Source organism: Macaca thibetana, chromosome 5, assembly GCF_024542745.1.
Source record: "Macaca thibetana thibetana isolate TM-01 chromosome 5, ASM2454274v1, whole genome shotgun sequence".
Lineage (NCBI taxonomy): Eukaryota > Metazoa > Chordata > Mammalia > Primates > Cercopithecidae > Macaca > Macaca thibetana.
The window spans coordinates 164,493,222-164,512,435 of record NC_065582.1 but is presented as its reverse complement, the minus strand read 5'-3'; the positions used below and the strand labels follow the sequence as shown (position 1 = coordinate 164,512,435).

The window sequence follows — 19,214 nt, the reverse complement described above, 5'->3', positions numbered from 1 at the left end:
GGCAACCGGAGTGAGACTCTGTCTCAAAAACATAAAAAATAAATAAAAGGTGACTACACAATAATAAAATGTGAACTTACAGAAACCAGATTCAGGCTTACAGAAATCAAGACATCTTCCATTAAGAAAGAGAATCAGAATCATAAACTGTCAACACTAAAGTTAATCCTAATTGAATAAAGGGCCTATACAAATATAGCCAAGTCTAACCAGCGTAGAATTCACCCACTGTCAGCTGGGCCAGATAACATATATGCTTAAGTATGTTGCTTACACTTGTATAAAATGCTCAATTATGTCACTGTAATGATAATCCCTTTACCCTGATAAATAACCTATTCACCTTTCTGCTTGCTTGACCAGTGTACCAGGTAAGATATAAGTTGAATTGAAAAAACAAAAACAAAAACAAAACAAAAAACAAGAGCGAAAGAAAATTATTTATAGGCCGGGCGCGGTGGCTCAAGCCTGTAATCCCAGCACTTTGGGAGGCCGAGACGGGTGGATCATGAGGTCAGAAGATCGAGACCATCCTGGCTAACCCAGTGAAAATCCTCCTCTACTTAAAAATACAAAAAATTAGCCAGGCGTGGTGGCGGGCACCTGTAGTCCCAGCTACTGGGGAGGCTGAGGCAGGAGAATGGTGTGAACCTGGGAGGCGGAGCCTGCAGTGAGCTGAGATCTGGCCACTGCACTCCAGCCTAGGCGACACAGCGAGACTCCATCTCAAAAAAAAAAAAAAAGAAAGAAAATTATTTATAATTCACACTTACTTCAAGATCATTTCTAGTGCTAAATGCTATTTTTTAAAGAAAGAAAAATTCATGAAATGTAAAATATATCATGTTTCAAGGTATTTAGCACTTTGATAAAACATTTTCTAGAAAACAGATTAACAGCTGGGAATCAGAAATAACGTAGAAGTTCCTCACACCCAGAGTAACCTCAAACCATTCCTGGGAAATGTCTTTCACATGCATTAGTAATTCCTTCCACTATACTCTAAATATACTCCATGATGTCAGTATTTATAATAATTACAATACAAAATAAGAACTAGCATGGTTTATTTCATAATTATCTGCTCAGGAGTCAGATTCATTTAAAGACCTCATTAATAAAAACACTTGCTCTTGTACATTAATAATTGTTATTTTACTCCCAAAAAATTACAGGTTGAGTATCCCTAACCCAAGAATCCTAAATCCAAAATGTTCCAAAATCTAAAACTTTTTAAGAAAATGCTCCTTGGAGGATTTCAGATTTTTGAATTAGGAATGGTGAACTGGTAAGTCTAATGCAAATATTCCAAAATCGGAAAAAATCCGAAATCCAAAACATTTTTGGTCCCAAGCATTTCAGATAAGAGATAAGACTTAACTTGTAATAAGCGCTAACAATGGCAAATAACAGAAAACAACACTAGACTGATTGGCATTAAAACTGAAAAGACATTCTTTGTGTCGATACTGTCACTTGCAATGACAAAAATGAAATTATCATGATTAATTCTAAATTCAAATAGAGTCTAACAATTACAACATGTAGTGGGAAACAGTGCTAGATTGCAAAGTAGGAAAATGTTCTTTCACTACTCACTGTGTATCCTTCAGCAAACAAAATCACTCCTTCTGGGCAGAGGGAATCTGACCATATAAACAGTCTCTCCAAGTTTTAAGGTCAAAGATTAGCTGAACTGATTGACTTATAAAGTTGATTTAAAATTCCTATATACCAAATTCAATCCCATATATTTCACTTGGTAGTAACTTAATTTCCCTTTAAAATCAGAATTAGAACACGTATCATCTCATATAATCAAAGGAAGCAAATTATGTTAAAAATTAAAAAAAAAAAACACTTCATTTGAGCTTAATTATTCATAGGAAAAATTTAGAATTGTGTTTATGCATAAAGTTAACAACTGCCATACCATTAAAACTGCATAGTTACTAAGGGAGTAGCACTGAATTGTAGTGATATTTTCATCTGAATAGAGTATATGGCACCCATCTGACTTCCAGCCTCCTTGTCCGTTCAGCAAATCAAAATCCCACCGGGCTGCAACAGCATCTGCTCCATGTGCAATTCGACGCAGCGTCACATTAACAGGGATGTGGTGGGTATCTACATTCACACCATCTGGAGAAAATGGAAAATAAAAGTATTTCTGAAACAAACTTCATAAACAATTATAAATGTCAACTTAAACAGTAATGGGTACTCCGCAAGATCTTTTTTCGCTAGTGACTCATTAAAACGAGAAAACACTAAAATAAGCATTTTTAGGAACAGTCAACTGTAAGGCCTTATTGTCCACTGACTACAGGAGAACATATGCCGCATACAAACCTATTTTGGTGAGAATCACAGGGGTAACTACAGTGCGTCGTTTTCCGTCATCAGCCAAATTTGTTGAATTTCCAGTGGCTGGAAAAAGCTTTCCATTGCGGAATGCAATGAGTTGAAGCTTGTAAAGAGAGTCATCAGTTGGTCTGAGTTCTCTTTTTTGCTTTGGTGAGAAAAGGGAAGGAGGAAGCTGAATAGAAGCCTCCACAATAGTATTCTGAAAAAAACAAAATACATATATATATATATATATATATATATATGTGTGTGTGTATATATATATAAAAGCTCACTATATTAGTACATATAAACCAGAAAAAATATGTCAGATAGTTACAAAAGTGGTCTAATTAGGTTGGCTTCATTTTTTTAATTGTATATACAAAATTTAATAGTTAAAAAAATCATCAGTCAAGTGAAATGTCAACACCACATAACAACATAGATTAAAAGAAGTATAAAATAGAAATGCAAACTCTAAAGAGTTAAATAAGTAAACAAGAAAAGTGTTTCAAATTACAATGTTAATTTTCCCATGATATTATATGTTGAAGTAGATGGCATTAAACAGATCAAGATCTCGATCACGCTGTATCAATTTTACAATGATAAAATATGATAAAGAAGCACAAATGTAGCATATCACAAATGTGAGTATAATTAATTTGGGCTTATGGAACTTTAAGGTGATTTATGATTAATTCAAACTATCATATAACAAAAGAATGAAATTATACAAACATAATAGAGGTTTAGATTCAGTACACTTAGCAGAAATTTCCTTGAGACTAGGAAACACATTTAGAAAAAAAAAATAATAACACATAGGAACAACTGAAAATGCTGATGACTGAATGTTTTTCAGTTTCTTTATTGAAGATTTTTAAATAATAAATTATTCAGCATTCAGTAAAAAAAATCTATATACCAAAGAAGTGAACAATTAACCATCTAAAAACATTCCATAGTTGAAGAATTTATTACACAACCTTTCTCTTGGCCTCTAACCTCTCTTCTTCCAATTCCATATTCACCAGAATTTCCCCTTAAGAAACAAATCATGTTATTCCAGTTTAAATAACACCTTAGTTCTGCAATGTTTAAATAATACTAAGCCCAAATCCTAAGTTTACCATATAATTTGACGAAAATCTATTGCTCAGATGTATCCCCTGAATACTCCTATAGCACAACCTAAAATACAGCTAAACTGGGTTATCAATTTAAGTTATCCTATATTCTTTTTATGCCACCATGCTCGCTGCACAGGCCAGCATCTGTACCTGAAATGCTCCCCTATTCTTTTGTCTCGCAAACTTTTAAATTGGTGTAATGGAAAGTGGATTAGAATGAAAAAGGTTGGCAGCCGGGGGAAGACTTTATACAGAGTCCTTGAAATAAGGCTTTTTTGGACAGTTAATTACATGTCCTCAGTATACTGCGTCTCCAGATTAGCTGCTCCCTCTTCTGGATTCACACAATACTCTGCACACGTTAGTCATAACGCACACTTGGAGCTCCATGGTGTGGCTCACTGTCTGCTCCTCGAACTAGAGTATGAGGATTTGGGGTACAGTCAATCTCATTCACTTTTTGAAACCTTTTGTTAACAGTTCCTAGCACTTGCATTTGATCAAAATAGCTGTTTATGAAATGAACAATGTCTGTATGACACGTTTATTTTAAAAACAATTCTACTTAACCAAATGATTGACTTTAGAATTAACAATGTTAGATCACAGCAGATACCCATAAATATCTTTTCAATGTATTTTAGAAGTTTGAATATTACTTTTAAATTGAAGATGCCAAGAAAATATTTAGTAGAAATGTTTGAGAAAATGCATGAAAAGGTTCCCACTATTCTCACTCACAAATATAATCTAAAGTGAAAAAAAGTTTATTATAAATTTATTCACTAATCTAGATTTCTATTAAGTACACAGATTTCTCCTAAGTACATAACGACACAGGCAGAGAGAAAATAGATTAGTTAAAAGTTCAAAGTCCTGATAAAGTATTACATAATGCACATTTATTAAAATTCAAATACTATAAAATTCATAAAATAATATTGTTATACACACAAAATGACTTGAAAACAAAGTGTAGCTCTTTGGGGAAGTATTAGTAATGATAAATAAAATTGATTTAAAAGAAGTCATTTAAATTTTTTAAAAGGAAGTCGAAATAGGGAATAACATCTACGCTTTCTAGAAGTTAAAAAAGGTCTCCTACACAAGTTTAAATCTGTAAAACCAATTTAAAAAAAACCATGTACAGAAAAATACAAGGAGTATGGACATATTACTGGGTGACCAGAGCTATATACTCATGGTTGTTACATATTTAAGGCTTCTAAAATATCCTTCCAAGTCCAATACAAACATTACTAAATAACTACAGGTTCCCTGGGATGTAGAGAGGTAGCCTAGGGGTGCCGATAAGGCAAACTTCAGCCGTATCAATAATGTTTAGATTTTTATAGTAACAATGGAATGAATACTTGTGTATTTAATTTCTTTAAAAGAAATGTTGATCAGTATTTACAGAAAGGTTGTAAATCTATTAGTCACTGCAAAACACTTACTTAATTTGGTGCATTTATCATGATTATATACCTTCTTCCACCTGGCCTGAGGGTGGCGAGCACAAAGTTTGTAAGTTCATTTAACCATATATTTATTTTTAAATGTATGGATTACAGCAAGGGAAACAGAGAACAAACACACAAACAAGAGGTAATAAAGTAGAAAAATCCCTCTTAAGATCCTTTGGGAAAAACAAGTTTTCGGTTTCCAATATTTATTATTGAAAAATCATATACCATGGAGAGAACATGGGATCTGAAAGAAGAAAGGATTTGGGTTCCAGCCTCACCATTTAGCAGCTGGTTAACACTGCACAATTTTGTTTAACCTGAGTCTGTAAAACACAGCTAATGATCTTTCTAACAAATGGTTGTGAAGACCAGATGGGATCATGGCCATGACAAGCACAAAAGGCTAGGGAACTCTAGGGAGCTGTCGGTGGTATATTTTTACCACTGTTACTGCAGCACCGTGGAAGATGGTTATCTGGGGACTGGGGGAGAGGAAATGCCTTAACTAAATTGCCAAGAATAATCTAGAACGTCATCATGTTTTGACTTCTACCATGCAGTTTCAGGGTTCATTTTAACACTAAAAACTGATGAAATATGAACACACATGAAATGACTGTTACCACACAGCTGCTTTTCTTTTTTTTTTTATTTTTTGTTAAATTTATTTATTTTACTATTTACAATGACATGAAGCTAAAAGGAAAACGATAAGCGTAATGGAGGTTAATTCAAATCCTTTTCACTAGATTTTAACATCTTTCCTTATCAAAAAATCTGGACTTCCTCCACTATGTAGTTGATAAAATTTTCAGAAATCTTTATGGATTAAAATCTACAGAATTCTAACATGAAAATCAGAATGAGCCAAAGAAACATCTGATTCAAAACAATAAAATACTAATTTATTTACGTTTTCTTGACCACTTACTTGACTTTAAACAGACAGATACTATAACATAGCCTAATAACTTTCTTGTGTATAATTATTAACTGCATACCACCTTTTGATTTTCTCACTGCTGAAGATTAACAGCAATTACATTTGACTTTAGAATTAATTTTTTTAACTGACTTTCTTTGCTAATTAAGTTTGGCTGTTAATTTTATTCGACATTTATTGAATGTTTAGTTATTCTGGGCTTGGAACTATGCAGAGCCTGAAGACATACAATGTAATAAATAAGCTGTGGTCCCTGTCCCCCAAAATTCATAGTCTAACAAAGGAGAGGTAACAACAGCAACAAAACAATAAGAGCTAATACTTACTGAGTGCTTACTCTGTGCCAGGCACTGCGGTGAATGTCTACTTATCTACCTCATTTAACCCTCTCAACAACCCTTCGAATTAAGTACCATTTCATGATCTGCATAACAGCCGAGAAACTGACATTCAGAAAGGTTAAGGTAGTTGCCCATGTTTGCACAGCTGTTAAGTTGGGGAGAGAACCTGAACCCAGACTGTCTGGCTGCAGAGAGACCACAATCTTAGTCATCGTATCATATGGCCTCTCACTGCAGCTCGCTCCACCACTGTATCACCGTATAATTATTCTGAAGAATGAACATAGCACAATGGCATTAACAGGCAATGGTTAATTCTGTCTGAAGAAGAGAAGGAAGAATCCAAAGGCAGTTTTAGAGGGAGAGTAGCAGGAATTTCACCAAGCGGGGACGGATTGGAAAAGAGCAAAAATGAAGGCACGAAGCAGGAAGATGCATAATGACTAGCCTGAAAAATTCAAGAGACTTCAGCTGGACTGAAGCTCTAGATGTCTGGGATGTGTAAAGAAAAACTGATTTCTAAATTCTAATCAGGTAAAGTATAAAGAACTAATTATTTCTCCTTTTTGGCTACAATACAGCTGAACTCAAAACACCAGCTAATTTCCAAAGCCCTTAGTAAAAGTAAAGTAGTTTACTGAAAACAGATACCATTTTGTGATGCTAACATATCTGAATTACGGTAACCACAGTGAAAGGAAACATTTCATTGAGAAAAAAAATTAGAAGAGATTTGATTGATGCTGTCAGTAAGACGCAAGTTGGCAACTCTGTCACCAACTAGTGACCAACTGAAGCCAGGTAAGAAGTCACTGATGACTCCAGCACGAGGCCCACCCTCAGGCAACCAATAAACCCATCTTGGTTCCCAGGCTCCCACCTGCAACAGGTAATGAGAGATGAACAAGGCATTATGGGAAAAACGAGGAAGAAAAATAAAGGAGACAAGGGTGGGTGGGAGTGGAGAACTGGATGAGATTAGGCAAAATTTCTTGGAGTGACATTTCTGCTGGGTGTCATCACCAAGGAGCTGGGAAGGGAGGGGAGGAGTAGGGATTGAGTAGAAGAATTAGCACAAGCCTGCTTGTGAATGACCAGGTGGTAGGGAGAGGAACCAAGGAAAGTTTGCTGTTGCTGGATAAAAGGGAGAGGTGGGAAGTACTGTGGGGAGAGAGGGAAGATGTCAAATGATAAAGCTACTCAACAGCCTCTGGAGAGACATGAGACATTTATGAAGGGGTGTACAAGGTCAATTTCCATTTGGGGAGGATCCAGGTAGAATGCTCACAACAACCTGAAATGGCACAGGCACTGACAATCAGAACAGCCTGCACAGAAGGGAAGGCTCCCAGAGGCCTCCTGTTCTGCAGGCATCAGGCCTTCAGGTGTGAAATGGTGAAAAGAGAGGTCTGGGTGTTGGTCTCAACAGAAGGACCAGGAGGGCTGAGGAAGCACTCAGCTATTTGCTAAATAGTAAGGAAGTATTTCAATATTTTACTAAGTGGCATTGTTGTACTGAAACATGTTAGCCAAATGTCAGCCCTAGGCAGACCAATCTGTGAGAGAAAGGTGAATTTTTAAGGGACAGCCTAGAGACAGAGACTAACCAGGAAGTTACCATGGTGTGGGCAATACAGGATGGAAGTCTGAAGCAGTCTGAGGAGGGAGTATAGCGGGAAGGACGGAGATTCTGAAATATGCAGGAAGCAAATCAAGGAGGCACCTACTGCTAAGTAATGACTGCCTCTTTATGGGTTTAACTTCACATAGCAGCACATGCTCCCCATTTAAAGGCAGTGCAATCAGTTTTTGGATGTTCAGGTTTTCTAGTTAGTATATTCAAGGGATTTAAAAAAAAAAAAAAAAGGATGCAAAGAAAAACCAAACATTGCCGTAGTATAAAATGTAAAAGGTAAAGAGAGTTTTCTGTTCAAGTGCTAAAGCTTAAGCACGTTTTATGCTGTTAATATTAGAATTTTTAACTAATTTTGTGTCATGAGGGATGTGTTCCTTTTTTATTCAGTTTAATCGTGTCCACCTATGAAGCATGAATAATAGTGTAATGTGTCCTTGCTCTCTGGTTACAGGATGATCTTAAAAGCCGAGACGGGCGGATCACGAGGTCAGGAGATCGCGACCATCCTGGCTAACATGGTGAAACCCCGTCTCTACTAAAAATACAAAAAATTAGCCGGGTGAGGTGGCGGGCGCCTGTAGTCCCAGCTACTCGGAGGCTGAGGCAGGAGAATGGCGTGAACCCGGGAGGTGGAGCTTGCAGTGAGCTGAGATCCGGTCACTGCACTCCAGCCTGGGCGGCAGAGCGAGACTCCGTCTCAAAAAAAAAAAAAAAAAAAAAAGGATAGAATAGCATGAAATTGACAAATCTGAGTGTCCATCTAAAGCTTTCTACTTTAGCAAGTAGAAACTCTCCTTACCCAGAGGGATACGTTATGAAATTGATGCAATGTAGGGTTTCATCATTTTTAATCCCTTTCTACCAACTGTGATCATCTAAGACAGAAGTGTTCATCAATTTTAAGTTTTCCTCAAAAAACACACCTTTCTCTCATGGGCTTCTCTGTGTTGCTGTTTCTAGGCTTTCATAGTATGTTTGTGGTTTTTGTTTTGTTTTGTTTTTCCTAATATAAGACACAATAAGGAAAGCTGAGCAGGTCCAAAGGAGTGTGGCACAGTGCATCAAATACTCCCTTAGCACCAATATTAACAGGCAAATCTTGCCAATTTTCCTCTGAGTATAGGGTATCAAGTAAATATATTATTATCAGACATTTTGACCTAGTTGAGATTTTCTTGGGCAGTTGGGATTTTCTAAATTTAGCAAATTGGCTCTCTTTAATGGTGGTCACCAAGAAAAAGTATAGAAAAATACACTAATTCGTTCATTCATTCAATATTTATTGAGTGCTCACACTAAACCGGAACACCTGACACCTGTTGGATCAGTTATTATGCAGCCATTAAAATGACCGGAATATTGTTTGTGATATTATTCAGGGACAAGACAGAAATAAGGTACTGTGAGATTGAAAACCCCAGAGAATACAATTACACATGCTCACAGAAAGGTAAGTGAAAAAAATTAAGTTCCATTAGGATGCTGGAGTTGTGCCTCCTCTATTTGCTTCAATATGGTGTAGTCAAATATATCTAAACCCCCAATTTTAAAAATCAGCAAAAATGCTTTCATTTTGCTTGCTTCAATGAAACTTTTTTTTAAAGATATATGACATATTTGTATTTTCTGCCAAAAACTTTTGATATACAGCTTGCCTGATTAAACGCCTGGCCTCGGGGTTGACTTCTCCACTAGGCTTGGCAGGCACAGGGCCAAAGGTTCATGATACTTTTAGGGGCCCATGAAAACATATTGTTGTCTTAAAATCAGGAGCGAAAAAAAATAAAAACTTATAAGTTGAATAAAATATTTTAATATGTAATAGGATATCTGCATTTATACCACTGCAGTTACAAAATGTAATTTTTGATATTTTTATGGAGGGAGAGGGAATCAAAGGCCAAAACGCCTACGCCCATGGAAGTCGTAATGCAGTTCTTCCTGGTTAGAGTTTTCTTTAAAATAATAGAAAAAGCAATAATACCTACCTCCCTGCAAAAAAATCTTCTAATAAGGTTATTTTGCAAAGCAGAACATTCGGAGCACTCTACTTTAACTGTAAATAGTCTTAAATGATTGCAGAAGGTAACATACCTTTAGTGCCAGACTCGAAAATGTATTTGAAACATTGCACTTAAAGCTCAGCTGCTTATCCAGGTTTCCGTCTGGATCCCGCCTCCCATAATCCGAAAGTCCTGTACGATCAGAGGCTGCCACTTTCTGGAACACGGTACAGGTCATCCCCGTGAAGCCAGTAGCCTTGATGACATAAGCTTCCAGAGCAATATTGGGTGAATACTTCAAAAGTCAATCAAACAGGAGTTATGAATGATTTATAGCACAAAGGAAAAGCACTTTCAAAGACTTTTCAAACACAAAACACTATGCATTAGCCAAACCAGAAAGCCCAGGTTCTTCCTAAACAAAATCACTGTGTAGGTAACTGGCAGGAAAAAAAAAAAAAAAAGACCTTGGAATGAAAAGGATGTCCTAAAATGAAAAGGAGACCAAACAAGAGGAAAAGAAGTCATGAAGTACGGAAGATCAGGTCTAAGAAGTCAATTAAAAATAATTTAAGGAGCACTTTGAAGGAAACGACAAGCTAAAAATGGAAGCATCCTGAAAAAAAAAATGCAGCTAGAGAAATCAGTGGACCCTCTAAATGCTCATCTTACAGGAAGGATGAGAGCTAAATATTAGAGATTGGGAAAAGCACTCGACACATCTGGCCATATTCACTTTTTCCTTTTACAGGAAGATCATTAACTCTTTGCATTAAGTTTCACCGATAAAAGCTTTACACAGACTCTCTCCAAAGCTGTTTCTTCAGAAAAGGAAGAGAGATCTGTTAGTTTAAATAGTAGGAAATGAACAGATTTAAAAAGCAAATTAGCCTTGTCAACATGGTGAAACTCCATCTCTACTAAAAATACAAAAAATTAGCTGGGCGTAGTGACACATGCCTGTAGTTCTAGCTACTCAGGAGGCTGCGGGAAGAGAATTGCTTGAACTCGGGAGGCAGAGTTTGCAGTTAGCCGAGATTGTGCCACTGCGCTCCAGCCTGGACAGCAGAGCAAGACTCAGTCTCCAAAAAAAAAAGCAAATTAGGTCAGAAAAATCATCTGAAAAATATGGCACCTAACCTAGAGTTGTAAAGGAATTCAGGAATAAGAATGAACCAAGGGGAACCACCAAAACATACGACCTGTCGATACAGACAGCCACCAGGCCCACTCGCCGGAGGACAGAGTGGGCGTGAGAAGTGACAAGGAGCCACACCTTCACATCCAGCAGGGTGACAGGATTCAGTGATTTAGTGTAAATTCTAAGGACAACATGGCATCTCCCTCCTTTAAGGATGATTAAGTATATGCCTATCCCACAGGCAAGGCACCATTCTAAGTACCACATATAGATGTCTTTTTCTTTAAAGCATGAAACTTTGGTGCACGATGCTTACAATCTATTAATTGTAATCTAATAATAATCTATAAATTTAAAAATATAAAAAATAAAGTAGAATTTGGAAAGTCCTATGCATGTGACAGAAAATAATTAGTGGTTCCCAAACTTTTCAAGCATAAAGAATCTTTGTATTAGTTTTTGCCTCACAATGTAAACATAGTGAAAAGTCTTAATTCAACTTATTTGTTAATCACGTGTATTCCAATTTTTTACTAGTCAAAGACACATGTAAACCACCACCAGACCTTCTGACAAGCAGCAGTCATCATGCCCAACACATGAAACCTTGGTTGAAAGAAAGAAATCTGTCATTTTGAGGCACCTGTGAAGCCGTATCATTTTACTTATTATAAGTAGATGTATCATCTCCTGGAACTTTGTTTACACGTTGAGATGGTATGCAAATTCCTACTATGACCTTTATTGTACCCTTGGGTTCCCAGAAAAACTAATGCAGTTCAGAGAAAGGGGGGGAAGTTCTTCCAGCTGATTAATAAGGATGGTTAAAGGATGAGATTTAAAATGGATCTAAATGGCCGAGGTGGACATAAATATGACAAGCTAGTCTCAACTGAGGTCATGAATCTGAGAGGGAAACTCCACTGATTTATGTTACAAAAACAGTGACCCAGCCGGGCGCAGTGGCTCACACCTGTAATCCCAGCATTTCCGGGAGGCCGAGGCGGGTGGATAGCTTGAGGTCAGGAGTTCAAGATCAGCCTGGCCAACATAATGAAACCCCGTCTCTACTAAAAATACAAAAATTAGCCAGACATAGTGGTGCTCGCCTGTAATCCCAGCTATTTGGGAGACTGAGGCATGATAACTGCTTGAACATGGGAGGCAGAGGCTGCACTGAGCCAACATCCCACCACTGCCCTCCAGCCCGGGTGACAGAGCAAGACTCCATCACCAAAAATAAAAATATTAAAAAAAAAAAAAAACAGCAATAAAAAACAAAGACAGTAGCCATGCTGAGGCTCCATTTTATTTATTATTCAGAAAAAATAACTAAACTTAATTGAGCAAAGGGAGCAATAAAACATGGTAACATCAAAAAAAGGTCTCAGAAATCAACAGGAAAATAAGTAATCTTGAACTGTGTAAAATCACAGGAGGAAGTGTAGAATATTCTACACTACGTCAGCCCACTAAATTAGGAAATGAAAATCAAGGACCAGATCAAAGGGAATATCACATTATTTACTGTATTCACCACCTTTTTAGGACGAAAAAGTAAGTAGTATATAAAGAAATTTACAACAGTTCAATTTAGCATAAGTAATGCTTAATACTATGTAACTGAGTGATCATTATTTATTAATAACTCATTACCCCAAGAGTGGGATTGACTGAAAATGCCAATAGCTTCACAAATGTTGGAGGGCATCCCAGTTCTCTTCTGAGATTGAAACCTGGGCAAACAATCAGACATTCTCTCAAAATATCCTTCAGGGCCCAGAACAGAGTATTAGCTCAGATGGACCATGGGTACATGCCAGCAGGGCAATACAATAGTGTTCTTATTTTCTATTGCAGAAACAGTTTCAGTGGATTAGATGGTGATAAACATTCAAATTACAGATTAAGAAAGTATTTTCCAGTTCCCAAGAAAACATTACTCGAAAACAAAATTAACTCATAAAATGTTTTAGGGAAGAAATTCTGTATAATCAGCAGTGAGAGAAGATATTCACCCCATAATAGAGAAGAGACCCATCTCTTTCGGGTGAGAGCTGTGTGAAATGCACTATTTCCTCAGGAGTCTATGATAATGTTACACTTACTGTTGAATAAACATGAGCTCCACCGGCTAGCCGGTAGGTCGCAATGCGCTGGAGACACTGCACAATCCTACTGCAGGCTTTAGCTTCCCTCTGCGCCAGCCACAGGACACGCTCATCAGCCAACATGATGTTACTTGCAATGTCAACCATCACGTCACCTAGCTAACAGGGGTTCACGAGAAAAAAGAAAGATCTTTAAAACCACCATGAACTATTTCATAGAATCAAAATCCTAATGAGACAGTGAGACTGGCCTTCAGACTCAAATTCCACATGAGAACCCAATAGGCACTTTACTTGTTTCTCATGAAAACATCTTCAGATATGAACAGTTCATTCAAGTATAGCCATTTAGTAATACTTAGCGCAAAGGAGCATAGGAAGTGGCCACCACATCACTGGTGGAAAGACTGCCAGGTGATATCTCGAATGGAGGAAAAGAAAGGCAATTAGATTAAAGGGAAGGAAAGGAAGTCACAGAATACCAGAATAAAAAGATCTTGACTGTTCATCTAGAAAACCATTTATAAACACTTCCTTTTCGTGCATGCATTAGCTTAAATCAAACTATTATTATTAAGAAATACACACTGCCAGCCAGGTGTGGTGGCTACACCTGTAATCCCAGCACTTTGGGAGGCCAAAGCGGGCGGATCATTTTAGGTCAAGAGTTCGAGATCATCCTAACCAACATGGTGAAACCCCATCTCTACCAAAAATACAAAAAAAATTAGCTGGGCATGGTGGCCCATGCCTGTAGTCTCAGCTACTCGGGAGGCTAAGGCAGGAGAATCGCTTGAAGCTGGGAGGCAGAGGTTGCAGTGAGCTGAGATCGTGCCACTATACTCTAGCCTAGGTAACAGTGAGAGAAAGAAAGCGAAGAAAGCGAAGAAAGCGAAGAAAGGAAAGAAAGGAAAGAAAGGAAAGAAAGGAAGAAAGAAAGGAAGAAAGGAAGAAAGGAAAAAAAGAAAGAAAGAGAGAAAGAGAGAAAGAGAGAAAGAGAGAAAGAGAGAAAGAGAGAGAGAGAGAGAGAAAGAGAAAGAAAGAAAGAGAAAGAAAGAAAGACTGCCCACCTCTTTAGTCTGCACATGTTCAACATTCTAGGGATGTCCAGCTACTGCTACGTCCTTGTATGTGTTGTATAATCTCACCCCCATCCCCTTGCACATGCAGTTTCCTACACCTTGAATGAACTGCGTCTTCCCTTTCTCCCAACTCAATGAACGCTTTTAAGATCCAATACAATAAAATAAATGCACTCTTCCACTGTTCGTTTTACTTGTTTCATTTATCAGACTTTTATTTGCTCACTTCGTAACTTACAAATGAAACACCTGTCAGGCAAAGCCACTGAAAAGTCAACTGACTATTGTTTACTATAACTTGTACGTCTCACCTGAGAGAAATAAATTGAACCGTCCAGGGCTAATGAGACATACTGGTGTCAAGAGGATTTTGTATTGAACAAAACGTTCACTAGAGGGAGATGTGCACCAGAAAGAACAACAAAAACATTCCAGAGGTGGGATCACAGAATTTGCAAGCTGGCTGGGTCCCTAATCAAGAAGTAAGCATTAAAAGGCATTAAGCCCCAGTGCAAAGCCAGAAAGCCAGAGCTGTCTTAACAGATGTCTTTTGATCATCCCAGAAGATCTCCGTTGAAATTTCAATCCCATTTTGCATCCAATACACTTCACACGATGTATAATTACGGGGGCTGAATAGGGTTTGGAAGAAGTTCAGTCCATCCCACCCTGGTTCACTTTACAAAAAAGTCAGGCCTTTGGAAATCCACCAGATCTCAATCCTGGAACCACGGGATGAGGCAACCACAGTAAAGACATAGATGAGAACAGGACTTCAAATGCTGACCATGAGTACCTAGCCTGAACACTTTACCTCTTGGTCTCTCCGCTTCCTTTATTCATAAGTATGGATAATAATAGTCCTATCTTTCTGAATGTTGTGGAGATTAAGTTCCCATAATAAACACAAGGTTCCTAAAACCGTGCCTGGCACATGGCAAGCACTCAAAAAATGTTGGCGCTTTTACTGTTTTAATCCCGAAATTGGCCTCTCTTTTAAGATGATAGACTCTAGAAGTAGTAGGAGGGCTGTCTTTGTATGTCTGTGTTCACATAAAAACAGGACAAATGCATCCAACTAAACTGCCACTTGACCTTCTGTAAAGTACCACTTTCTCCCAGCTTGATCCTATTAAAATAAGTTTTCTGACTTTTTACTGCCCTTACCATAATGTATCACAACGTTTTCCTTATTTTACTTCCAATGTAAACATCCTGAGGGTAGAGAAAACAAAATGTCTTATATTTATATCCTTATTCACTAGTACAACAGCTGATGGAGAAGCCAACAGTTATCAATGTCCATGTATTCGATATGTATCAATATTCATTTTAAACGTTCATGATTACTGTTCACTGACTATTTACTGAGGGCCAATGTGAGCCAGACACTGTCTGAAGCAACAGGGATACAACAGCAAAAGAAAGAAACAAGTTCTATCTTCAACCTTACAGTCTGGTGAAGGAAATGCAAAACAAGCATATAAATCCATTTTTAAAAAGTGATTTAGACTGTGGTAACTGCTATGAAGGAAATGTGCAGAGGAATACAGGATATAGAGTAATGAAATTTAATCCAAACACCTATTTTAATGAACTAATACATTCTCAAGGGGTACTTCCCCCAAAACCGAAGATATTAACATGACAAACTGACAAATAATTAAGAAGAGCCTGTAATCAAGCTTTGCAGAATCCTCAGTTGGTTCATTTGATATGATTCATTGGAACATTAGCATCCTAGTGCATCTTCTTACTAACAAACAGGTACGGGGGTGAATGTCATTCTACTTCTGGAGTTATAAAGAAGGGTACTGACTCTTCCTATTCAGTTACTGAATCTGTCAATCTGCCGTTTATACAGATGCTAGACTAGTAAGTCCAAAGTCTTAATGGAAATTCACAGTAGTTGGAATAACTTAGTTAAGATTTTGTCTATTATTCTGACTTACTGTCATTTGAAGATTTTACACAAAAATAAAAGAGGTAAAAGAGATAACATGGTGAAATACACTTTATGGCTATCATATATATTAATAAAATTCCCACTGGATGCAAAACTTTAAAATACATGAAAATATTGATTTTTATTCTAAGGCATCACTGAAATATAGGCAGTGTTTACAGATTAGCAAAGTTACAACTAAACTTACTAATACTTCCTTGAAGTTTTAAATGTAGGAATTTTATGGGGACCTGACATGAGATCTGATGAGTACATTATCTCTCTTGAAAAAGTCATCATTATTACATGATCAAAGAACTACTGCTATGTCCCGCTAGATAATGCCAGTAATACAGAAATTAACTTCTGTTAGTAAAAAAAAACAAATACCTCTAAAAAGGTACAGGGCTAACAACAGCAATTGCTTTAGTTGAGAACAAGCTATGTTTCTCATTATTTCACTCCAAATGGCTAAGAATGGAGGAAAGGGATTTGTTGCCAAAACATTCCCTAGAGCAGATAATCAGAAAATGTTATATGCTTCTGTAGCTTGGTTACAAAAGTAGCTCTGAATCTGACCCAGTGGCAAAAAGTGACACAAAAGGGGTAACAAGGCATGAAAAATTACACTGGATTAAAAAAAGTATTCCTGAAATCTGACACACAAAGCTCATTTAAAAACTGCAACCAGTATAAGGAGAACGCATCAGATTTCTCCTTGGCCTCATTCCCTGAAGGCCACTCCAGCCACAAAAGGGTCAGAAGGACTCCTCCACCTGCTCTTGCACCTGTCACACTAAAGTGGGAGGACCAACAAAAACATGAGCGAATGGACTTTATCAAAGATAACATGCGGAAGAAACAAACACACATTAATGGCAATGAAAGTGCTCAATGTCAAATGTTGTAAGAGACAGGATATTTCAAGTTCTTAATATACAAATGGCTTGGAAGTTTTATCAAAATTAGGTCAAAAACACCTGTTAATTTAGTAAATTTCTGATGTTATATTAATATACAAGATAATACATAAACTAAACCTGATGACATTTAATGTATAGTCTTTAACACCGAAGACATAATATCTATGTGCCTTGGAGTTAAATACTCCTGGGTTGAGATCTCAAGTCTGTCACTTACAAGTTTAGAGGTCCCTGAGCAAATCAGCCTCTGTGAGACTCAGTTTACTCATTTGTAAAATGGGACCAAGAACTCTACAATGCTCAGAACATCTCATTCCATGGTAAAATAAGAAAAGAAAAAAAAAAAAAAAAAAAAAAAAGCAAAAGACATATCTTCACATACCCAGCAAAAATATAAATTAAGCAATTCATGCAGTTTTTGAGAAAGGCCAAGTGACCTAGGCCCTCCCATATTTACATTTTCAATCACTGAGCAGCGAAGGAACACTTTTGTTCATTCTAATAACCAGAAAAGCAAGAATTAACAGACACAGGCATAGGTGGAGCAATGGTTTTGGAGATGACAAACAGAGGAACCTACATCACCATCATTGCAGCAGCTGATCCTATTAAGCTCAAGCAGTCTTCACGATGTTCTCCTGGTTCCAAATTAAGGATACTATCGGGATCACACCTATTTCAAGGTATGCTATCACCCTGATTCATGATGGAACTGTTGTATTCTGAAAGTCAAGTTTTAAAAGTCACATCTGGCCTTTCTTGCCACGGGATACCTCTGTAGGCTTCTCAGCAGGTTGCTTAGGTAAGCATTTGCTATTCAACAAGAGTCTGACTGTGATCATCATCAGGGTTATGGCAAAGGTTAAAGCTCTGATTTTACTGAGGTATAGGAGTAAAGAGAATGATGAGGATGAGGGTAACAGTGGAGGAACTGAAGAAATGGGCAGAAGCGGAAAAGAGGTCGAGAAGAATATTGCAAGGCAGGAGTTCTCAGATCTGTAATAATCATAATTCTTCAAGAGCGATGATGTGTCTACCATCAGGTCTCATGCTCGAGCCTCATAAAGTCCACACATTCAAAACTTAAAAAAAAAAAAAAACTGAACCATAAATTTAGTTGTAATTGTGCTAATCTGTAAATATCTCATATATTAAAAGATAAAATATCCCCAAATACTGATTCTACCCTAAGGTGTTACTGAAATATATGAGATTACAAACACGTATGTGCATTTCCTTTTCTGGAGAACTCCCCAGCAGAAAGTGAAAAATGCTGAAAGGAAAACAGTTATCTTTGTAAATGCATCACTAAGAAGTAGGAAAATGGAGCCTCCTCCAAAACCCAGTCGCCAAAGAACAGCAGAAATCCGAAGAGCTCTGAGGTTGAATTCTGATGACCACAAGGTATGTTTTGACTTCCACACAGAGCCTAGGCCATGCCAACACAGGGTACCAGAAGAAGACCCCCAGTTACAAAGCTAGAAAATCAAAGGACACCACCTGCAGCATCGGGTCTACCCAGCAACCACTCAGCTTCATGGAAGCAGAGAGCCAGGAAACGTGCCTGTCTTGACCTGGGCAAGAGATAGAAGGAGGTAAAAAAAAAATTATTCTCTGACAATTTGGAAACACAAGTTGACCTTGAAACGGGTCCTTTATACTACTTCTGTGTTCTTAAAAACCTCAATCTAAGAATTAAGTTTAAAGTGAGCCCCCCTACTCTGGCACTTGGCGGAAGCAAGCAAATATCACAGTTAAGGATACATTAGACCTTTCTCATTAATGCCCCCAATCAACCAACACTTAGTGATATGGTTTGGCTGTGTCCCCACCAAAATTTCATCCTGAATTGTAACTCCCACAATTCCCACGTGTCACGAGAGGGACGCAGTGGGAGGTAACTGAATCATGGGGGCGGGTCTTTGTCATGCTGTTCTTGTGATAGTAAGTCTTACAATATCTGATGGTATTATAAAGAGAAGCTTCCCTGCACAAGCTCTCTCTTTGCCTGCCACCATCCACCTAACGCGTGACTTGCTCCTCCATGCCTTCTGCCATGATTGTAAGGCCTCTCCAGCCTTGTGAAACTGCAAGTCCACTAAACCACTTTTTCTTCCCAGTCTCAGGTATGTCTTTAT

The 19,214-nt window shown here is 37.6% G+C and overlaps 1 protein-coding gene across 1 annotated transcript in view; it reads right to left on the bottom strand.

Annotated features, from left to right (window-relative positions):
* Positions 1–19,214, bottom strand: part of ADGRA3 (adhesion G protein-coupled receptor A3) — a 130,525-nt gene that overhangs the window by 23,792 nt on the left and 87,519 nt on the right. The window contains exons 11-14 of the mRNA XM_050791113.1: positions 13,124–13,285; positions 9,966–10,169; positions 2,353–2,566; positions 1,934–2,142 (exon numbers count right to left, since the gene is read on the bottom strand). Coding sequence (XP_050647070.1) covers positions 1,934–2,142; positions 2,353–2,566; positions 9,966–10,169; positions 13,124–13,285 — 789 coding nt within the window. The remainder of the gene's footprint in view (positions 1–1,933; positions 2,143–2,352; positions 2,567–9,965; positions 10,170–13,123; positions 13,286–19,214) is intronic.